Source organism: Archocentrus centrarchus, chromosome 4 (assembly GCF_007364275.1).
Source record: "Archocentrus centrarchus isolate MPI-CPG fArcCen1 chromosome 4, fArcCen1, whole genome shotgun sequence".
Lineage (NCBI taxonomy): Eukaryota > Metazoa > Chordata > Actinopteri > Cichliformes > Cichlidae > Archocentrus > Archocentrus centrarchus.
The window spans coordinates 2,844,407-2,868,813 of record NC_044349.1 but is presented as its reverse complement, the minus strand read 5'-3'; the positions used below and the strand labels follow the sequence as shown (position 1 = coordinate 2,868,813).

General features: G+C 40.1%; 1 protein-coding gene across 3 annotated transcripts in view; it reads left to right on the top strand.

The window, feature by feature from the left end:
* Positions 1-24,407, top strand: part of mcf2l2 (MCF.2 cell line derived transforming sequence-like 2) — a 99,765-nt gene that overhangs the window by 46,273 nt on the left and 29,085 nt on the right. For all 3 annotated transcript variants that reach the window (XM_030726699.1, XM_030726701.1, XM_030726700.1), the window contains exons 16-25: positions 5,354-5,420; positions 5,994-6,109; positions 6,724-6,793; positions 8,545-8,637; positions 9,449-9,541; positions 10,557-10,679; positions 13,839-13,919; positions 17,747-17,887; positions 20,522-20,614; positions 21,532-21,610. In XM_030726699.1, the coding sequence (XP_030582559.1) occupies positions 5,354-5,420; positions 5,994-6,109; positions 6,724-6,793; positions 8,545-8,637; positions 9,449-9,541; positions 10,557-10,679; positions 13,839-13,919; positions 17,747-17,887; positions 20,522-20,614; positions 21,532-21,610 (956 nt within the window). The remainder of the gene's footprint in view (positions 1-5,353; positions 5,421-5,993; positions 6,110-6,723; positions 6,794-8,544; positions 8,638-9,448; positions 9,542-10,556; positions 10,680-13,838; positions 13,920-17,746; positions 17,888-20,521; positions 20,615-21,531; positions 21,611-24,407) is intronic.

The following is a 24,407-nucleotide window of genomic DNA, read 5'->3' as shown; positions in this document are numbered from 1 at the left end:
GACCTCAGCCTGATAGAACACCTTTGGGATGGATTAGAGCGGAGACTGTGAGCCAGGCCTTCTCTCCAACATCAGTGTCTGACCTCACAGATGTGCTTCAGGAAGAATGGTCAGAAATTCCCATAAACACTCCTAAACCTGTGGAAAGCCTTCCCAGAACAGCTGAAGCTGTTATAGATGCAGAGGGTGGGCCCACATCATATTAAACCCTCTGGATTAACGATGGATGTTACTCAGGTTCATATCTGTTTGAAGGCAGAATAGTTTTGGCAGTATACTGTATGTCATCCATCCATCCATCCATTTATCCTTTTCAGGGTCTAGCGGGGCGGGGCCTATCCCAGCTGTCATTTGAGCCACAAAAAAAAAAAAAAAAAAAAAAGTTGTGCTGTTCAGATTTCTGTTTAATTAATCATTTATTGGGTGAAAATGCTACGAACAAAAAAGCCCGCTAATTTATGTAATACAGTGTATTTAACGGACACGGTAATGTCACCGCTCTCACACAGCCCATCAGCTGCGGTACAAACACAGCACCGGTTTAAAAACGCTCCTTCCAGTCCATCGGATCACTCAGCTCAGCGGAAACGGCAGCTTATCGCTCAGACTCAGACTACTCACCAAGTTATGCAGATTCCAACGTCAACGTTTGGAGAACTAAATACGGTGCCTGACGTGAGCTACGGTGGTGTAGCTGTGTGTCTTAGTTAACGGGTGACATACCTGTCAAGTTTTGTACTTAAAAATACGGGAATTTCCCGGCCAAAACGGGAGACTTGACAGGTATGAACGGGTGAGCGTCACCACCACGTGGATTTTGCACACGATATTTTTCAGGTAATTGTGCATCGCTCTCTTTGACGTTTGTGTGCAGAGGGTGTGAGCGTGCATGTAGACTTTCCCAGGAAAACCAGTCCCTCATTATAGTTTTGATATTGGTCTCATTTTGTGTAAGATATGTTTCTCCGGTATGCCTTTCCTTCCAGTATTCAGTAGATCTGGAACCAAAAGATGTTCCTGTGCAGTTTATTTTGGGTCCTAAAATGTGTCTTTGTTTCTGGACTGTTACAGTGTTACCATCTCGATGAGCAGCGCGTTTTTAATCGCAGCTCCTACAGAAAAATCTGCTGGGAGTTTATGCGTATTTATTCCAGTGATAGTGAGGTCCAATCTGTATTTATGATCTAAGAAATGTCCACATAGTAAGTAATTTAGTTATCTATGATATTACATTATTAATGACTTTAATTTACATAACTACTATTTCTCTGAGAACTTTTTTGAGAGATTATTGTGGCTTCGGTTTCATTCCACTTGGTTAAAGTTGTGCACTCAGACACAAAGTGCTTTGTGCCACTTGATTTGACAGAAACATACTACTAGTATTTCATTCACAATTACAATTGTGTGGCTGCTCCTAAAGAAATGACACACAGCATCCTCCCCCTGCTCTCTGCCTCATATTCGTAGGAATCTTTTGGTCTCATACTTGTTGCGCGTTCCTGTGTTATTAGTCAGCACAGAAAATTGCACATGGTTGTGGTCCTGAAGTACAACTAAAGCCCCTTTCACTCCACTTAAGTGAACTCAGTTTAAATGAAAAAGTACGTGACATCTTTTTATAAAGAGGAGTTAAGACTTTTTTTTTTTTTTTGCTGTATCTTTGTATTTGTCGAGCATTTCAAATTGTTCTTCCTGTCAGGCTTTATAGAGTCATATTTCCCCATAAATACACAAACAGTATCAGTGTATTAACAGTGATAAACAGCCTGTCCACCACCTGGCCGGACTGCTTTTAACTCTACATACAACACTGTGAATGTCAGTGCCAAACCAGCACAATGACCTATAATAGAGTTGGTTTAGTCCACCACGCCCCTCAGCAAAGAAACTGCTGATGTGTGTACACTGCTGCTACACTCCAGTCTGATCACATATTTTTACAACAGCATATTTTCCTTTTTCAGTCAGCACGAGAAGGCTGACGTGGCCAAGTGTTAACATCCTGCTTCCCTGTGACTACACGCACCATGACAGGATCTAATGCCTTTCTACAAGAGGACTCAACAAGCACTAATTTGTAAATTTTCATATAATTAAATGGTGCTACAGGAAAATAAATGAATCAAGCAAAAATGAAAATATGGAATTTAAATATATATATAACAAAACTGTATCTGTGGAATCTGAGGAAAGTCAGGTAATATTAACGGCTAACTAAGAATGAAGGTAATTTTGGGAACCCATGATTTGTAGTTTATATCCTTGTTGAGAGCCTGTTGAGCTCCTGGGTTTTCTTCCTCGAGTTCTGCATTGACAATTATTAGATAATAATAGACAAAATAATTCCACGCACGACTGTATCCTAATGCTCAGTTGTTGCTGTTTGACACCAAGCAGTTTAAAAAGTCCACAGTGCATTTCTCTCCGGTGACTTTCTGCTCTTTCTGTACCAAACAATACAAAAACGTTCACCCTACTAAAATTACAAGGACAAGAACTGCAGTCTTTATCAGCCATACAAATTTTAAGAATGGCTCAGTTTCGTTCAGCATCTCCGCGAGTACAATTACACCTGTGCCTTTTCTCATAGGAAGAGCCTCAATGTCACCTGTGAAGAGTTCTGTAAATTATTCATAAATGTGTTTTGTTTTTTTTTCTGTTGTAAACGACCTTGTAAATGAGGAGTTTTGAATATAAGGAAATGGGGAAGAAGAAAAGGAGAAGAGGAAGCATTTCTTCAGTGGGATGAGTGCAGACTGTAAATTACATACCTGTAACAAGCCAGCACACACCGTGACACAGTTTAGTAAATCACTACGTTGATCAGCACAACAAGTCATCTGATTTCATCTGATACGCAGATTTACAATTAGTAAATTAATAAATAAATTAAGATGAAGGTGTTCAGGGCCAAACGAAGCCAAAGGCTGGTCCAGAGGGTCACATCACATTTCTGTGATGTAGGGACCATCGTGTGTCTGTGTTTGTCGCAAGCACTCAAAATGTGTTAATTTATCCTGGTTTCATTAGTCCACTCAGATTCAGCGGTCAGTTTGTTAGACTTACTGTTTCAGATGATAATTTTCCATAAATTCCATAAACTGCGCTGGTGGGCACTGGTTATTTGAAAATGATGAAACCTAATGAAACTTAAATTTGCAATTTTGTGGTGATTTTTTTTTTTTTCCAGTGCACAAAAAGAACCCATCAGTCACATGGAAAAATTAAGTTACATTTAAAAACTGAAACAATGTAGACACGATGCGATCACCTGTTCATCCTTAAAGGAATTTACTAATAAAGAGGGAACGATCTTGGAGTGTGTGGTACGCTGAGATGGGATGATTCAGACTTTGAGCGACAAAGCCAGCTAGGCATGGAATAAAATGCTTTTGGCGATCCACCACTTTAAACATCAAACTGGAAAATCTAGTCTAGAGAAATTAGAGAAGCACCTTTAGAGAAATCAGGAAATGAAGGAGGTGACTGACGTGTGACTACACTGTCAGGTTTTACCTTAAGTTCTTCTCAACTGTAAACTAACCACGGCTGAACTAACAGACGAATCCAGCAAAGAGGCATTAGGATAAAGTATGCATAAAGCTTTTTGAAAAAGAACATGATTTTAATGTGTTGTTTTGTTTCTTTATAATTTTTGTAGACACGAGGAGCAAATTTTTAAAAATTCCTGGTTGTCTACTTTCTTTCTGTGGTGCTTTGAGTTCTAGTATTTTACACTCTTTTTTCACTTTATTTCTACAGTCTGACACGGCTTTCACTTCACTTAACTGTCACAGGCATCAGGAAGCAAGCGCACACACACACACACACACACATCATTCCTGACTTACCAGATACCAAGAATCCAAAACTTTTTCTGCCCCACTCTGTTGAACTGATTTTGTTTTTCTGTGCCTTCATCAGCTTCTCACGTTCTCCCCTGCGGTTTCCTCTGGGTTCAGGTTTAGCATGTTCTTGACTTGTTCAGCAGAGGATGGCTTTAAGCACGTGCTGTGACTGCCCTGGAAGCTTCAGTGTGACAAAGAGAGCCTGTGGGGCGTGAGTGCATGATGTAAAGTGGGAGGAGGCTGGAGAGTCATAGTAGGTTTAAATGACACAAAGACTTGTTGACACTATGATTTCCAAATAGAAAACACAAACTGGTCATATATTGATCATAATCTTTGTTAAATATAGATTGTGATGTTGTAGGAAGGGAAAAAAATGTAAATAACTCTGGAAAAGATTTCATTAACTGGGAAAGTCAATAATTTCTATAAAATGTACTTTTTATGTAAAGCCGTATACAGAAGTCTTTCAGCTGTAAATAACCTAATTATGCATGTCAGGGGAGGACGAGTCAAGCATAGAATTGCACAAATCAGAAGAGTGTGCTTTGGATGAAGTACGTGAAGATTGCTCTGTGAAATAAGTTGCTATTTAAAGGTTTTGTAATTAAATGAGCTGCACAGGTTAAGCTACACAAAATACCACTGTGTTATAACAGGAACAGGAAGGACACATGCCACAGAGGCCACAGTCAGTAGGGCCATTCATGCAGCTCTGCTTGCTGTGCAGCACGGTTATCCACCCCTTTAATTACTCTATAGTCATTATAGTCAGTTTATGTGGATGGGTGTGTGTGTCTTTGTATGTTTGGTATGTGGATGTGAGTGAGTGAGTGTTGGCCTGGGTCTGGGCCCCTGTAGGACACGGTTGTGGAGGGTGGGGGTTACCCTGCTGGGTGTCGGGCAGTTCTCGGGCACCTGGCGCCCGCACCGCTGTGTTTTTCTATTTTTTGTCTGCATGTAACCGCGTTGACCCAGTGGCAGAGTCATGGGTGTAGCTCAAATTGCTGAAAAACTTTGTGCTGGTTCTGATAGAAAGGTGTCAGAGTATACAGTGCATCACAGTTTGCTACGTATGGGGCTGCATAGCCACAGACCCATCAGGCTGACCTCTGTCCACCACTGAAAGCACCAGCAGTGGGCATGTAAGCATCAGAACTGGACCACGGAGCCTGGTCTGATGAGTCACGTTTTCTTTTACATCATGTGGATGGCTGGGCGCTCGTGCATCGCTAGCAGCACCTGGTTTGAGGAGCGTTGACTTGGCCTCCAGATTCCCCAGCTCTCATCCCAGCTGAGTATCTGTGGGATGTGCTGGACGCAAAAGTCCAATCCATGGAGGCCCCACCTCTCAACTTACAGGACTCAAAGAATCAGTCGCTAACATCTGGGTGCAGATACCACAGCTTACATGGGGTCTAGTGGAGTCCATGCCTCAGTATTAGGCAGGTGGTCATAATGTCGATCGGTGTGTAGTCATTTATGTATTTATTTTCCTGCAGACATATCATGACTGAGCTCATTGAAACAGAGAGGCTGTATGTGGAGGAGCTGCAAAGCATCATGGAGGTACAGTATGTTCACTGGCTCTAAGATTTTTGTATCCATTTTACATAGTTGTGGCTTATTTGCATCCAAAGGCTGCAGTCCTACACTGCTTACTTGGGACCTGTTTTGCATCTTGAGAACAAAATTATTGCAGTGAACAGTCCTTAAATCTCATCTTGATACAGTTCAAGAATTTTAACAAGGCCTTAAACTGCAGATTTTAAAGGATCATTTATGGCAGGCACAACTACCAGTCTTACTCCTTATCACAACGTCTAATCTTCACACACGTTGGATGCAGACAGATGCTGTCTCTCTCTCTCCTGTCGATATGCAAAAATGTAGGCAAAGCAATGCCAAAGTGACTACACCCCTGTGAAATATGATGGTATTCAATAAAGTGACTCTAAATTGTTAGTCAATCCAAAATGAGATCAGACCAAACGTGTCTTTTGTTTATTTATTTATTTTTTGTTTGTTTACGTGTTTATTTATTGTTTATTTTTCTAATATTTATGTCACTGTTGCTGTTTGCTCTGAATTTTCTTCTTCATTGTGTCATCATTTGACCCTGGCTCTCACCCTACTCCCCAGGGTTATTTTGCTGAGCTCAATAACTCCGAGCTCAGCCACCTCATCCCTCCATCACTGGAGAACAAAAGAGACGTGCTGTTTGGAAACCTGCCGGAGATATATGAATTTCACAACAAGTAGGTAGAATATATTTTAGTTTGTAGATGGCCTTGTCATATACTCTGCTGGAAACACAGATATCAGTAAAGACCGTCATAACGATAAAATGTAGATGAGCAAGAAATGGATCCATGTTAGGATGAGGACACATTTTCATAAAGTGATAAGTAAGACTCTAATATAAGAACACATGTACAGACTTATCAGACTCACTCAACAGATGACTTTTAGTTTGCATTCTTTTGGAGTAGTTTCACCCCACGAAACACACCTGTCCAGCTGCCAAATGTCCAACTGCACCTTTCAAAAAAATTGTTAGATCGTCCACCTTTCTGAACGACAACAGGAAGTACAGCAAACACTGCACAGTCAAGAGATGATTCTCTTTGAATGTTGTCAGATAAATCCACTGATCCAGTTTTTTGCATAAAAATAAGTTAGTTTGCACATTTATGCTCAGGTTTAGGTCCATTAAAGAAGAAGATCTAATTGAATGACTAAAGTGACTAGACCCAGGGATTATCCAACCTGCGTACACGTGTTTAGTTTTAGGTAACCGGACTGCCAGTATATTAAAGAACAGCTGCAGGATGTATTATTTTCTTAATCTGTTTTCATGGATTTCCTGCAGGACATTTCGGATGGAGCTGGAAAACTGTGCAGAGAAACCGGAGCTGGTCGGAACCTGTTTTCTGAAAAGGGTGGGTAGTTTTAAACACTCACAGGTACCTACAAAAGTATTTATTTTAGTACTTCCAGTATGTCAATGGTTACTTTTCCTCCACTGCATGTAACAGTGCATTATTTTCCAGTACCAGGAATAACATGATACATTTATTCCTGGTAAAATGATACATTTTGCTCTTACTTTAAATGCAGGCACAAGAGGAGCACTTTAGCATATTTTTAACTTTTGCTCAAGTCAAAGGTTTTAATATTTTTCCTGCCATATCTGAGAAACTAATTTAGACATTTATTAACTAAAAGTGGATTAAGTTTTATTTATCAGCTAAAAGTTAATTTATTAGTAACTTTTATTAACTAAAAGTTAATAAATATTGATGCATATTTCTTTATACAACTGCAAGCAACATTTGAGAACTCCTTAGTAAATACTGTAACATGCACTATTGTTGGGGTTTTTTTGGAAAGTGTGACAGTGAAGAGTAGACAGCAAAGAGCAGGGGAAGACATCAACAACAGGCTGCTGACTTTCAGTCCTCAGGCATGTGCAGGCCCGTTCTCGCTGTGAGCTAATCTGGTGCCCCCTGTGCTGTTTTTTTAAAACAAAAAACAAACCTAAACTAAAAAAAATATCCCTTTTCCAAATATGAGACCCAGTTAATTTTCAGGCAGCTTTGTGATGATACTCAGCAGCCCAGGACTCCTCATGGCAACAAACCAGGTGCTTTAAAGTAGGAGAAAAAGACCCATGCAGTGCCCAAAGGCTCTCAGAGGACGTGGACTAAACTGAAAACTTCTCAGACTCTGCAGGTGAAACTGAGAATAGAAAGTCTCGAGGATCAGGTGTCTGGAGCCAGATTTCCTTGCCAGGGCCTAAGGCTGAAAAGTGGAGTTTGACTGGAAGTGAACCACCTTTTCCCTGTCCCCAAACCTGAGACACACTACATCCACTCATCCACTTGTGTAGTGAAGTAATGGCCAAAAGTTTTTTTTGTTTGTTTGTTTGTTTGTTTTTTTGGGGGGTGGGCAAAAGGGAAAGTCAAATGTCAAGAGTTGACAGTTATTCAAAAATAGGACCTCTTTAAATGTTTGGGGGAGCAGGCCAAACTCCAACACTGAGGCTTAACAGAGTCTATAAAGTATCTGCGGGCTAACAAGGCAAACAGGTAGGCTAATCTCTGACGCACAAATTCATCTCTTTGGTCTACTTAGAGAACACAATGGAGGTGTGTGGGTAGTGTAAAGGCCAGCATGTTTGTGTGGGAGTTGTTATCAGTCTTATCTGTGTCAAAGTTGAATTGCATTAGAATTGCATTAGTTGGCACAGTCGATAGAGCGAGGGGAAGCATCGCTGCCTACAAAGTCTGAAAGAGTCTAAAAAGTCTAAAAGAAATATGAATTGTGACCATATACAAGCAGTAATACACACAAAGTCCAGGTGAGTCATTTGTCATAAGTTGATCAGGTCTCTTGTTTGGGACCTGTTTTACAGGTTTCAAAGTCCAAGTCTTTGTTTTGTTGTCCCATCCTTTTAATCCAATACAGAAAAATTCATGTATGTTTTCTTTATTTTGCAGAACAAATTTGTTACTCTTCGTCACACCCTAGAGGGTTCTTTTAATATAAGACAGTGAATGAATACAGTCAGTGAGATGCAGAGCTGGCAGCCTTTATATCGAAACTAAAGATGAAACTGACCAGAAACTGCAAAACCAAATGGAAGCCCCTCCTTTCACTTGGACGTGTCTTTGTGTCTTTGTGTTGCCAGAAAGAAGAACTTCAGGTGTATGAAAAGTACTGTCAGAATAAACCACGTTCTGAAATCCTCTGGAGGCAGTGTGGAGACAGCCTTTTTTTTCAGGTAATGCACACAAAAAAAACACACACACACAATTTCAGGTGATTACAACTTTTAGTTGTTTTCTACAACCTTCTCTAAACCTAACCTGATGTGGTAGTTAACTTTATAACTTATTTAATTTGTTACCACTGTAAGATTTTAGAGGCCAGACATCTTGATCAGGGATCCTCAAATCCAGGCCTCGAGGCCCGGTGTCCTGCAGGTTTTAGATGTGTCTCTGCTTCAACACACCTGAGTCAAATATAGAAGTCATTAGCAGGACTCTGGAGAACTTGACTGCATACTGAGGAGGTAATTCAGCCATTTGAATCAGGTGTGTTGGATCAGGGACACATCTAAAACCTGCAGGACACCGGGCCTCAAGGCCTGGATTTGAGGATCCCTGGTCCAGATCTTCTTCAACATCCTTCGTCCAGTGTATCCACGATCTGTCCTCTGCACATGTCCAAACCATCTCAACCATGCCTCTCTAACTTTGTCTCCAAACTGCTCCTCTGATATACTCTGTTCTTAAATCTTGTCCATCCTGCTCACTCCCAGTGAAAATCCTAGCATGTCTAGATATAGGATTCTAGCCCCCCACCCCGAAACCCAGGCCTGGGCTTAAAGTTACCTCACTGAACCCCAGCTACTGCTTCATAGTACAGGCCTCTGAGGGAGTTCACCCACGCTGACTTTAAAGCACAACACCTACAATGTTGGTGTCCCACTCTGTGACTCACTCTCGCACTGCAGCTGGAACAGCTTCATGTTCGGTATGGCTGCTGTGTGGCGCTGCTTCATTCATAAAATTTGGTGTTTGTGAGAACAGGAATGCCAGAAGAAGCTGGACCACAAACTGTCTCTGGATGCTTACCTGCTGAAGCCGGTCCAGAGGATCACCAAATACCAGCTCATGCTGAAGGTGCTTTTTATTTAAAGTCTGTGCTTGTTGTTTTACTTGTATATAAGATGCCATTTAATTGAATCCAAACTTTGGTAACTAATTAGTTGAGTACATTAATATTATTGTATTTTTTTGTGCCATTATCTGGCTAATTATATTTCATTTTTCTTTGACATTTGACTAGCAAGAGCTTACTTTTTTAATTTTTGTAAATGATAACAGAAGCAAGAATATGAAAAACCTTTGATAAGGAATCAAAAGCATCTGGACACCAAACAAAAACTTAGTTTTGGTGTGAGACATGTACCATCTTCCTGGTGTTCTCAAAAAAGTGAATCTGTTTTACATTTTCAGCCTGAACCTAAAGAAAATCCTCCATCATCATTCAAGCTTCCAAAGAAAGTTCGACTCTAATCAGTTCTCAGTCAGTGATTCAGGTTAATATTAAGGCGAGAAACAATTTCCCATTGAGGCAACACTTGGTGAATAAAGAGGGAAAAAGAAACCAGAGTGATGTTTTATTCAGTGCTAGAGGAACTGTCCTTGAAAAATGAGCTGGCATCCACATCGTGATCCCTCTGTTATCAGTCTTTCTGTGTTTATTATTAACTCTGCCTTCCACCTGCATCTTCTCGCCTCCATTGAGTCAATTCAAATAGTTATACTATCCACATAACCCAAATCATAAAGCCAGTCATTTTAGGCCACTTTATGTTTAATATAAGCTTTCAAACTTTTGCAGCATTTTGAATAATCTGATGCATTTTTCAGAGGGCTGTTGGGACGTCCTGCTAATAAGGAAATCCGCAAAATCCGGCCTATAAATCTTAGACAGTGCGGTTGTATTTTTGACTGGTGAAAGAAGGCAGTCTTAAAGGCTTGTTTTGTCAGTTAGAGGACATGTTCAGTCCAAAAACTGATATCCAGAGTAAACATCTGGTTAAAGACTGAGGTTTTGAGGTGGTTGTGGAATCTGTTCTGTTTTTGTCTTTATTCGATCTTCCTAATCCACTTCCACCTTCCTGTCTAACAGGAGATGTTAAAATGCAGTAATGGCGAGGGGATGGCTGAGTTGGAGGAGGCTTTGGCCACCATGCTGGACATCATCAAGTCTGTCAATGACTCCATGCACCAGATAGCAATCACCGGCTTTGAGGTCAGTATTCAGTATGCATCATCACCATTATGATTTGCAGTGTGAAAATGAACTTGGGAAAGAGAGCAACATACTGTAGTGGTTTCGACTGACTTGACTTTTTTCAGTTTAGAGAAATCAGATTACTGTAACTTGTCACGTTCCCACTGTGGTGCAGTCACGTGAAAAATTAATCTAATGGAATTTGTTTGCTTTTTGAAATATTTTAACAAACAAAAATGGAATTCACAGAGATGATAAAAGTGAAGCACATGTTGCAGAATACAAGAAAACTCTCAAAATCTCACAACCAAGATTTTATTTAAAGAAAAAGTTTAATGGAAGAGTGTGAATAGATTTCAGCCGGGGAATGTCAGAGAGTGAGGGATGGGAAAGTGTGTTTTTCTTCTTGTAAAATCATTTATTTAAAAGTACATTTTTATATCTAGCTATGCATCAAAACAACTGTGAAAAAATGTAACCGTGTCTTTTAAAAGAAATCAATTAAAACAGCTTAAACTCAGATCCTGATCATTGATTAATGAGCCTTTTTCAGAGGGGGCTGACATTTTTTTAAAGGTCTTGGATTTGTTTGTAATTTCTCAGCAGCTCCTTCTTATGTTTTTGGTCTGCTTTCATTTTTCAAAGGCTTTTCATCCCACTGAGCGCGCTCATAAAGAAACTAACAAAATAATGTACATCAATAGATGATGTTTACTTATCAAAGCCAGTATCATATAACGCATTTATTTAAATCAAAAGAACAACAAAGATTGTCTGTTGCTTTCATCTTTATAAATCAGTGGTCACATCATATAATCAGTGTTAAAACCTGTTACACTAAATTATAAAACCTCCAGCTGGATTCAGGAGGCGTGTTATGGTGGAAAAAAGTACTGTCAGTCTTTATTAAGATGTTTTAAAAAGGATCAAGTGTGTGCTTGTTCAGATTTGTTTATGAAGCAGAGTTCATGCAGAGAGTATTCTTTTACGTTTTGCACATTTTTTTTTTTTTCCCATACTGCTAATCCTATTCCTGCTCCTACCTGACAAATTCCACGGTGCATGCTTCCTGACTAGGAACAAAGTGGGGAGAGAAAAAAAAAAGGTTTTCACAAAAGGACTCTTCATCTACAACAATGTTCTGGCCCTTAATTCAGCACTTTAAAGCTGTTTAAAAGCAGCTTCAGGTTTCTTAAGCAAGTCTTATAGACTTGGTGTTAAGCCCCTCCATAAACCTGGACACAAGTGCAGAGCACGGTGGTAAGGTTTAGTCAGTTTTTATTGAAAACAAGACTTTTGCCACAGAAAAGGTGGCTGAGGCTGGATTTTCACACACTCCTTTCCACTGTGTGAGCGTTTCTGACTCTGCGGCTGCTGCTGGCGAGCTGGAGACAAGGAGAAAAAATTCAGAAGAGGTGGCGGGAAAAAAAAAAACAGGCTGAGTTTGTGAAGGTTTGTAATGAGGAGTCGAGCTATGAAACAATCTGTCGTCAGCTTGAAGAAAGCTTCTATCAAAAAAAATTTCAATCAGCAAAACAGCCCACATGTACAGCAGGTGTGTAACTGCGTGGGAGGAATCCACTCCCTGGAGCTGCCTGTGGAGGCACGGCCATGGAGCCTAAACAAACACACACACACACAGACCACACACACACACACAAAGAGAGAGGAGAGAAGGGAGGAGGAGTAGGCCAGCCAGGAGGCGGGGACATGGCAGTTGGAGGAGCAGGTCTGCGTAGTTCATCTGGTTCTTGGGACGACCTTTTCAGGCTTTGTCAAATTTTTAATATCTTTTTTCTTCTTAGAAATTTCTTAATCTGTTTTTCAATCAGGTGGGCTTTATAACTGTCAGATCAAATATGAGTGGAACCTGTTTCAGGCTTTGGCAAACATCCAAAATTCTATCGTTCCCTGAATAAGTCACGCCACAGTTTTTCTATAGCATGTGTAAACAGCCTCAGTTGGCCAACATGCTGTACAGGTTATACAGTACATCTGCTATAAATCAGTCACTAAGTCAATAATAAATGTATGCTAAAAACATCAAATAGAACAAAGTAAATAAAAGCTGTGTTTGCGTAATTAAACTCAGTTGTAAATGCTTAACTAGACCTGAAAAGAAGTGAATATAAATATGTTTTTAGAAGCGCTTTAAAATGATTTAAAGACTGAGCAAAAGGTAAGTTGTTCTAAAGATTAGGCGCCACCAATGAAAAAGGCTTTATCACCTCTGCTTTTAAGCCTGGATCCTGGCATATTCAAGAGCAGTGGGTTCATAGGCCTCAGTGCTCTGGTGGGAATTTAGGATTTCAAATGTTCAGTTAAAAAACAAGGTGCCAAACCATCTTAAAAATAATAACATTTTAAACTGGATCCTGAAATGAACTGGAAGCCAGTGTAATGAGGAGCCTTAATTGAAAGAACCTCATCTTAACAACAGATCTAACAAAAATCTGTTTAGCAAATTTAAAACCCCATCAAAAAATTCCCTACACCCAGATTAGAGGCTAAGAGACCAATGGCACTGTCATACCCATCTAAAAGGTGGGACTGCCCAAATAAAATAATTTGTTTTACTTTTGTTCAGTTTAAAAAAGTTTATCTCCAACCATGATTGAATTTCTTTAAGACAGTTCACTAGTAGCTGGGTAGAAGTATGGCTGTTACACTGTAAGGGTAAATATATCTGTAGCTCATCCGCAAAGCAACAAAAGGAAATGTTGCGCTTTTAAAAAAATTGAACTCACGGGAAGAATATGTAAAGAGAAGAAGAGTGGGACCCAACAGAGAACCCTGAGGTACCCCACAGCTGAGTGGGGACACAGATGATGAATACCTTCCTAAATGGACAGCGAAACTCAGAGCTATTTAAGGGCTGTACCTTTGATACCCACACACGATTCAAGCCATGAATGGTCATGCATGGGTGTAGGTGGGACGACACATCACAAGGGGTGTCTTCCCACCACGAGCAATGGTATTCAAGTAGCTGTTTACACATGGAAGTGTCGTACTCTTCATACAAGATGTATGTTTAGATAATCTGCCTTTGTCTTCTTTTAAGGATTTCCAACTTGTGCCATAACTGAACTGAATCTGTATTAAAACATCTTCTACTACAAACAGTTATGACTATAAAAAGTGGTATTTTACAAATCTGTTTTTTGATGTTTGCAGGGAAATCTGAGTGAACTGGGGAAGCTGCTGATGCAGGGATCCTTTAATGTGTGGACTGACCACAAGAAAGGCCACAGCAAAGTAAATCCTCACACTCCTGCTTTTCCAGTTTTGAATATTACCCTTTGTTGAATCCTGCCCTTCAACTTAACATTAGTTAGTCAGAAATATTATTTTTCCACATATTTCACAGAAAAGTAAAAACAAATTTTGAGTAAAAATTTATATTAAGACAAACATAACATTTGTTAATGAACGAAAGTGCAGTGTTGTTCCTCTGGGAAAGAAAATAACATCTTTTCTTCAGCAGTAAGTGCAGTTTTCTTCAAATTTCTACTATATAAACAACACCGTATCTCCAAGTTTAAGCTGCTTTGTTCACCTTGTTCAGGTTAGACTTCAACCACTGGAGAAACGTGTATTCCCCGACTTGTTGGCAAGTGGTTGTTGGAGGTTGGAGGTTGCTGCCTATTGCCAGTTGAACTCAGTTGCAAAGAGGGTGCTGCACCAAAAGCCTCCTTGTGATTGCTTTGGTTCAGGGATCCTCAAATCCAGGCTTCGAGGTCCGGTGTCCTGCAGGTTTTAGATGTGTCTCTGCTTCAACACAACTGAGTCAAATATAGAAGTCATTAGCAGGACTCTGGAGAACTTGACTGCATACTGAGGAGGTAATTCAGCCATTTGATTCAGGTGCGTTGGATCAGGGACACATCTAAAAGCTGCAGGGCACTGGCCCTCGAGGCCTGGATTTGAAGATCCCTGCTTTGGTTGTTAGCAGATTGCTCCTATTGCTCGTAGTTTGAATGATAGACGCTGACTTTTCTGCAAACTCTCAGCATTTACTCTCCGAGCTGAAGTGAAACTTGAAAAGGTGTGAAGCAAACCCGAAACGGTGAATGTTTGCCTTCAAAATAAAAGTTGGGCAGCCAGAGGTGGCAAAATCACAAACTTTTTTTTTTTTTTTTTTTTACTTTGCCTCCATCTAAACAGAAAAATGAGTATGGCCTTAAAGTGGAATTCAGCAGATGGGGGAGCCCTAAGATACTGTGGGGAAAATAATCAATACTCACAATAATTTTAATTGAGTGCTCAGATGTATTTTTATACAGGCTGTGATCACAATGCTGTATAACAGTATAGTGACAGTACGCTGTTCAAATTCATCTCTGCTACACTTGATGTAACGTAACACTAACCATGAACACCGCAGCTGCTGCGCTCCAACACAGAGCTTTACTGTAAATTCACCACAGTACAACAAACTGACCTGTTTATCCTGTGCGGAGTATTTTTACACAACCTTTGAGGTAGTAGTAGTTAGTATACCTCAGTTTGTTTTGCAGAGTGTTAGACAAAAACATAATTTCACATCATATACAGATCTAATATCAAATAATATCTGATATCTGTAAGCTTTAAATTTCCAGTTGCTCAAATACCAGCCCTCACCTTTAACTTTAACCCATCTTCTTCCTTTGCTGTCCTGTCTTTGTGAAGTTATTTTGCACTCTTTTCTCTCCCAGGAAATCCAGCAGCTGTACTTTTAGCTAGCAGACAAACTGTGTGACAAATTGCACCCAAATAGTTTGTGTGTTTGTTAATTTTTGTTGAGCTGTTAGAAATGTTGCATTTAAAATTACCTGCCACTTAAAAGACCTTAGTCCATTTCCACGACCACAACTTATGGACATCTGCACCAGAAAAGCTGTTCTGGATCACCTACGTTAGCCCCTGAGTATATCGTTAAACGATGCATAAGCCTCAGTGATGTAGGATACACTTATAGGATTGTCATTTACTGTATGTGTTATTGTTCGGTTTGATGTTTGCGGTAATGGGAAGGTCGAAACCACTGGTGGTAATGACCCACAACTTCTTTTCACACCTTGGCTCATGTGATGACACACATGATTAACGGTGGGTTATCGACCACCTCCAAAGGGGACAACGCCCACTAGGTTTAAGTACCTGGGACTCTCCACCTTTTGGTTTTAGAACTGAAGAAGTCTCTTGGATGAGAGGAGAACTGAAAGCAGTCCAGTTGCTTTTTTTTTTTTTCCTTTTCAAGCTCTTGAGACTGTTATGACCTGGATAACTGAGAATCTACACAAACATAATGATGGGAAATACCACAACAAACAGTCGCCTCAAGGGGCTTTAAAAGAAAGCATCTCATCAACACAAAAACAAACATACGTCAAAATAACTCAGTGAATTTAAATGATCATAAAAACTTGCCTCACATGCTTTAAATCTAAAATGCTGAGCCTGTTTTGAAAATGTAAGGAGCAGAAGGTACAGATATTCATGTCAGTGTGTAGGGAGTAAAAATAAAAAGCTGTCAGGAAAATAACTCAAATAAGGTACAGAAAATTCTATTTAAGTACAGTAACAAAGTTTTTGTATATCATTGCTTCCCATTTTAAAGGTGCAACTTTCACTTTGAAGGTGTTTCAGGTTTGCGTTGCACTTTTCACTTTCACTACCGTTCAGCAAGCAGCTTGCAAGTGTTTGCAAGTCAAGTCAGCATCTTCCATGCAAGCAACAGGCAACCTGCTAGTGAGCAAAGCACTCACAAGGAGGTTTTTGGTGCGTCACTGTACAACTCATGCTGGCGACTGCCAGCAACCACAACCGTCCAGGGAAGGCACATTTTTCTGTCACAAGCAGTTGTTGCCAAATGGTGGCTGAAAGTCTCCAGGCCTGTGTGACTGCGGCCGTAATCAATCCATACCCATTGTTTGTATAAATAAGGCTGTGTATGGAGTTTCCTGCAGAATATCAATCAGTGAGCAGCATTGTGATATTAGAAAAATGTGACATCAGAATGAATTGAAAGAGTCAAAAGTTCCATTCTCGCTCTGAGCAACGAGGAGCTCCTTCTGTGTCACATCACGCCGGTAACTTACACTTTAAAACATTTAGTGGAAACTGGATCAGTGTGTCCAAAGCAGGATCTGCCCATAAGCAAGGACACTTAGAGGAGAGACCATCAAGCTTTATCATTGAGAGATCGCAAAGCAACTCTATTATTGATATAGAAATGACTAAATAAAGAATGCCTGGAAAAAGCCCTGGAGGGGAAAGGAGGCCAAAACTCCAGCTGGGCTAAAACGTGCCACCGTTTCGTACCGAGTGATGGAAGAAGAAAAGGTGTGTGTGTGCGGTAAAGACCAGCGTATTTAAGATGAAGAACGTGTATTTCTCTGCCTCTTTTTCAGCTTAACCATCACAGCATTCAAGTTTGTCCTTGGGAAACATTACAATGAACTGTTATCAGTTGATGATTAAACCAATGGAAACAAAACTAAAATAGCTTAGTTATGCAGTCATTCATATTTATATTAATTATTAGCTAAATACAAACCCATCTAATCTTCCTTTGGTGCTTTGTGTGTTCAGTTCATGTTGTTCTCCTCCGTTGTTTAGCTCTGCTGTGGCTTCCAGCATCCGCTGTGACTGGCTATTCAGTTTTATTTATGTAGCACCAGTTTACAAAACAGCCGTCTCAGGACACTTCATGTTGCAGAGTAAAGACCCTACAATAGTACTGAGGGTTGGAGGAAGTACCTTTCAATAGGAAAAGTCCTCCGGCAGAACCGGACTCAGCAAGGGGGCGGCCATTTGCCTCGACTGCCTGGGGGCAGTGAGGGGAAAGTAGCAGAAAAAGAAGAGAATATCTTTCAGCAGTTTATTCTACACATTTTTACCAGCAGTTTGTTTTCAAATATTTTAGTTAGAAATTTAGCCCATATTTAACAGTACAAGAGTTATACTAGAGAGTCATCTGTCACAGGCCTTAGTTGATATTTAATTTCTAAACATCATAAATATTTATGTATGTGAGTGTAGTGTATGTGGCACGATAAGTGAACAGACAAAAGGACTGACAGATTACCTGCTTTCAGGTGAAGGACCTGGCCAGGTTTAAGCCCATGCAGAGGCATCTCTTTCTGTACGACAAGATGCTGCTGTTCTGCAAGAAACGAGAGGAGACCACTGACGGACACGAGAAGACCCCATCCTACAGCTTCAAACACTCACTTAAGGTCAGGTGGTGGTGTGTGTGTGTGTGTGTGTGTGTGTCTGCTTATACTCCTGCTCATTTTAAGTTTGTTATAAGGGACATATTATGCTCATTGAACTCTACTAGAGTAGCTTTGTAGACTAATGTCTCTTAAATGGTAGTATGAGTACCCCTAGAGTTACTTTGGAGTACTGCAGATGAAGATGATTTGTGTGTGTGTGGGGTATGTTATGTTTAGGGTTTAATATTTTTCCCGAAAATGACATGGATCAAATCCCGGGAAATGAAGAGCCATTTCCCGGGAATCCCGGGAAAAAGTTTATTTATTTTTTTATTTTAATTAGGCCTTCTGTAGCCTGTGTCGGCCTTAACCTATTGTGATATTGTAGAGGTAGCTTTCCAGCTATGTCCTGTTATGCCCAGTAGGGGGTAACGTCGGCTTGATTAACGCAATAAAACCTACATCTCGACATTCGAGTGCTCGAGCTATGCGGTGTTGTATCGTTCCTCAACACTCCCTTAACAAATATAATTCGAATATTCCTGCATTGTACATGGAATTATACCAAGATATTTTACAACTGCTGGTGCAAAACAATACGGTTCATCTCCACAGCATTGATAAAGGCTCAGCCACTTGCGCTGTCGTGGCGACATCTGTTGGGCTATATCTCCACCAGTGGAACGCTGTAATAGTCATTGAAAAGTTAACTACCGTACTACACTATAATATGGCATAACACAGGGCCTTGAGTAATGCACTACGACTTGGTCATTGCCATTCTGGCAACAGCAAATTTATAACACCGTGTCTGAGGGTTAAAGTAGGTTCGCTGTGAATCGTCTATTGAAAAACTGGCCAATCCTTATAGCCTAAAAAAATATACATTTTACTCAACTCCATTTTAAAAGCGAAATATGTTAAAGCAATCTATTTCATGATAATTTCTTCACACATTAGGCCCGTATCCTAATTCATGATTGTTAGTAAGCGGCTGCAAACGAGGAAAAGAAACACTCGAAGTTAAACAGATATTTCTTTATTGTTCAGGGCAGGCATATTTTATAGGCTATATAATGCAATATAACAATATATAATAATATAAAATTATATAATACAAAATACCTTAGGGTAAACACATTGCCTACGATTTCAACAAATTAAAGAGGAAAAAAGCACAACTGTGTAATACCTCTATTAAAACGCTTGAGATGAAGCTGAAGCCTTAAACGGAGGCTGAACGTGCCTGAAATGAAGAGTAATGCTTTTCGCATTAAACGAACCCTTCTCTCAATATTTCCTTAAATTTAACATTCTGAAGCTTTCTTTTCTTTCTGAAAGTCAAATCGACGCGCGCGACTTTTTTCCCGGTTTCCCGTCTAACGTTTCCCGGGAAACGGGAAATGGTTCTGATCGCATTTCCCGGGAATCCCGGATCTCGGGATTAAACCCTAGTTATGTTCCCCTAAAGTGAAGTAACAAAAAGTGGCCAGGTTGACAAAAAGGAGATATGGAGGCAAAACTGTTAAAGTAAAATATTTTTATTAATAGTTGAACTAAAAGAGGCGGACAGGGCGCTGTCGCCTTCAAAAGGAAAAAACAAAACACAAGAGTTAGTCACCAGATCAACAGTAAGTCAGAGGCCTGAAACACCAACGCACCCTCCTCTCCACAGAGCAGGAATAAGCAACCACAAAACACCGCGCTCACGAGCTACAGCACAAAGGCCCTCTGCCGACCTCTGGCACTGGAGCTCTCCTCTCTCTGGCCTTGAGTACACCAGCTTAATTGCTGAGTTGAGTCAGCTGTACAAAAGGGGTGGCACTTAGAGCAAGCCACGCCCAGTAGGTCAAAAGTCACAGAAGGCCCTGCTGGGGCTGTAACAGTGTTTTAGTTCCAGTCTGGGTCACACAGCTAAAAAAAATTTTAAAAAACAAAATGAGCACATTATTGGAAATGTTTGAGAACACTAGGATAGAGTAATTGTATTAACATCATTAGAATATATATTAACATATCATATTATCATATTAATGGTTACTTGAAGCTATTCTGCTGTTCAGAAAAGGTACGAACTTGATAAACTTTGATAAATACTCTCTGGCACCTTCTAGTTATCGTGCAGACTCACTGCTGCTCAGTTACTGTTGGTAGAAAGGACTCAAAGTCAGACATAGTTTAACTTATGTAAAGATATATTAATTCAGCTAAATGCGTCTGTCTCATTGTGGGTCAAGAGGGGGCAGCTGTTAACCTCTGGATCATCGCTTTGAATATTGCATCATCCCACCTGATATCATGACCAAGTCACTGTTTGTATTTTAATGGGAATATAAAACATTTAGGTAAACATGGAATATTTTTGAATATTTACCTTATTGTTACCTTCCCTTTGCTTATTACTGGCAGTATTTTTTGGAATATTGCCAGCCTGACACTTTTATTTGCTTTAGTTTATAACTGTGGTTTGTAAATGTGCTGGAAAATAATCATTATCTTAAGTGAGTGTTGTGCTTACTACACATAAAGTGTGTAATTAGGGCGTGACTGCTGATGAAACAGTTTTTGGCGCATCACTTTCCAGAGTTCGGTAGTTTAATAGATGTTCGTCTGTAATAAACCGCAGCTCGATGTCTGTGTCCTGTTTCTGTTCAGATGAGTGCCGTGGGGATCACAGAGAACGTCAAAGGCGACAGCAAAAAGTTTGAGGTTTGGTACAACGGCAGAGAGGAAGTTTACATCATCCAGGTGTGTTGATGCAACCTTTCCTTTCTGCTTTATGTTCTGCTTCATTCGGTGTACGATTTCCTCTGAAACTATGATGGAATGTAGCTCTTTTTTTACTTGTGTCTGTACTACATCAAAGCATTTAGTTCCTGACTTTACTGAAAACCTCTGGTTCAGGCCTCTGGTCACATTTATAATTAGCTGTTAACAGTTCCATCAAAGAAGCATTTTCCCATCAAATTCAGTCCTTTTGAACTGTTTAGGCCTCTTTTTTTTTTTTTTCTTAGTCCAAAACAATAATAAGAATTTTGTTTCTTCTGCTTCTCTATTTTATTAATCATGTCACAACCTCAACAGTTTGTTTGGTGACTGCTTGCAGGATCCAGTTCTGAGCTTGGAAGCCACTTGATACAATTGTGTGCATGTATCTACTGTAGTTCAACCAGCTACAACAGCAACTGATCTACATTTACTAACCAGTAATAACCAGTAATAACATGGTTATTTGCAAAAATGAGGATTTAATTGAATAGCAGGGAATATTTTGCAGATAATAACTAAGAAGGTACTTATGGAACTGAAAAACGTCTGTACACTCATCCATATAAGAACTGGAAAATTATATTCTCATGCTAATAAAGTCATATAAAGCAGAATGCATTTATTTTACATGTGCAAACTGGGACTAAGGAAGAAGTACTTAATTTGACCACCTGGTGTCATTTCATTGAAACATTCTTCCTGGAAGAAATCCGCAATACACAAGGTGTGCTCTTGGGGGCAGTGTTGCACCACACAACTCTCCAATCGGTTTCCCACTCAGATAAACAACATTAGTGTTAAGAGGCTTTTGTTGCAAATGTGTTTTTGTGCTTGATTTATGTTTGTGTGTTCTTGTGCATTTGTGAGTGCGTATGTATGTATTTATTCCTCCCCAGGCCCCCTCCATGGATGTGAAAAATATGTGGGTGTCAGAGATTCGGAAAGTTCTTACAGGCCAGCTGGAAGCGTGCAGAGGTGCACACACACACACACACACACACACACACACATACACACCTTCCACGGGAACGCACTTCAGTCCCAGCTTGCAGATGAAGGATGAAGGTGTCTCTCTGCTCAGATACATTCATCTGTTAGCATCTGTTAGATTAGTGAAGTCATAACTTTCTGGTATCTACATGAAAACATTTATACTCACACATGCAACTATTGTGCCATTGCTATTTTATAGCTTCTTCATAGACACATTCTAATAAATACATTTGAATTAAAAGTAACACAAGTTTAAGAATTTTGTTTTTTCAAATTTTCATCTGTTTATTGTTGTTTTTATTTTTTACCATTCGGTGTCTCCGTCAGTGCTCCCTGCAGCAGCAGCAGCAGCAGCAGCAGCAGTTTCTTTCTGTTACTGTTAAACGTTGCCAGCACCAGTATCTGTTTGTGCATCAACATATTTCTCCTTCAGTCTGGACCTCGGCTCGCTGTCCTGTTGTGCTGAATGTCAAGGAAACGTTTTCTTTGTGTTTCTGCAGACAGAAAAGCATGAGCATTATTCTAAAAAAGACACAAAGGCATTGCAATATTTATGGCATTCGCAGCAAATCAGGGTATGTCTATTGTAATAATTGAGAAGACTTTCAACTATACACGAAATTAGTGCCTATAAACAGTAGTACATGGAGGAGCCAATGTTGTTCTTAAAGTTTAATCTACTGAGAAAGACGCTATTTTCTGTTCTCTGCTGTTTTCTGTGCACCACTGCATTTGAAATGTTTCAGGCTCTGAGCATTTCCAAACTGCAGGTAGCTTGCAGCTCGGTGCGTCTGATGCAGAGCTGCTGCAGCTGCTCTGGTGACACGCTGCTTAGTCACCTTCTACATAAACAAAGAAACTATATTTTTTGTCTGCTTTGTAGACTGTCTAGACATTCAAAACTAAATTCAAAATCCTCTCAGAATTGTTTCAAAGTGAAACTATAAAAAACCATCAATAATTATATTGCTATATACTGGCTTCTTTGGTAGAGGCACTGGTTGGTTTGATGGATTTTTTTTTTTTTTCCTAAGAAACGTGTTTGCTTTGCTCGAGAGGTTTCTTCATTTTTAATACGCGTTTTCATGATTTTTTATTTGCTATCGAATTCTTAGATTTGTTTCTGATCATGTTAGACTGAACACCCAGAGGCACAGAAAAAGTTGTATTATATACAAGTTACAAAGTTCTGGTACCCCCCCCCCCCCCCAAATAAGAACTAAATCATAAAAAATTTTTAAAAAACTCATTTTAATTTGGCTGATCTCGTCTTCAAGGTCACATCAGTAACTGTAAGAGAATTCAGTGAAGCCCCGTTCTGCCCCCATGGGCCCATGAAATGATCTCTGATGCACACTTTGAAACCCAAATCTCATCACTAGCAAAGATCATCATCATCATCATCATCATCATGAAATTCTGGTCAGTTTGGCACAGAAGTTGATGCTTTCTCTTCATATTCAGATCACAGACGTGCAGGTGCTCAGAACAGGTGTGATGTGGTCCACAGAGAAGTTGATCTTAAAGGGAAGATCAACAAAATTATGTTTTTCTTCTTCTTTTGATAGGAGACAAAAAAAACGTTATGGTTGCACTTCACATAATGTATGATATAAACTGGTAAATGGATAAGTACTTATTATAGCCCTTTCTACTGCAAGCCTCAGACACTCGATCATACGGCACTTTTATCTAACAGTCCAACACACTCTCACACTCTGATGGCTCCACTGGAGGCAACTCAGAGTTCACTGTCATGCCCAAGGATACTTCGGCATGAGGCTGGGCAAGTCGGGGATCGATCCGCTGACCATCTGATTGGTAGATGACTTGCTCTACTTCCTGAGCCACAGCCACACCCACAAATTGACTAATAGATCTAAAATTAGTGGCTCCGCTTTAATATCTAAACATTTCACTGGCTGATTTATTCAAATGAATTCCTCCTCTTGGCAAAAGTACTAAATATGCTGCTGCTGCTCAAGTGTGAGAATTAACTGCATTTGTCTGTTTTACACAATTAAAAATAAATCCATAAATAAAATATAGTAAAAATCTTTGCAGTTTGTTCAGACAAAATCATTTGAAGAGGCAGCTTCAGGCACAATTTTCTGATATGTTATAAAATTAACAAAAAGCAACCGAGGCAACAATAAAATGTTGAAAACATATTTTTTTATCAAGTAGCAACAAACAATGAGTAAACACAAACCACATGGATACACATTTACATACACACAGCAGCACACACCCCTCTCTCCCTCATTCCTCTCTGTGTCAGTCAGCATCAGTCCTCCACAGTTCTACTCTGTGGTCCTGATTGACAGGTAAGGCACACTGTGTGAGCCGCACACTCTGCCCAGCTGACAACCTGTGTGTACCTGCGTCTGTGTGTGAGCAGACTGACTAATGGCACACCATTCCTGTCATGAAGCCTGGAGAGTAGAGGCTGTAGGAGGCTCTGATGGTCCAGTGCTGTGATTTAAACCTCTGGGTCCATGTGAGGAAAGACAGAGAGAGGGAATGAAATTAGTCCAGGAAAAGGAGCGGGAGGAGATTGAAAGCGATGGGGAGAGAAGAAAGGAGGATAGTGGAATGATGTGAAGAGAGAGACAAAGAGACAGACATAAGCAGAGAGAGTGCAAAGAGATTTTCAGAGGAGAGATGGAGGGTGAGAGGCAGCTCAGAGGGAATGAAGTGAGGCTTGAAGGGATGAACATGAAAGGAAGGAGGGGCAATTGTTGGAAGAGAGGAGGGTGGAGAGGAAGAGCTCGAAAAG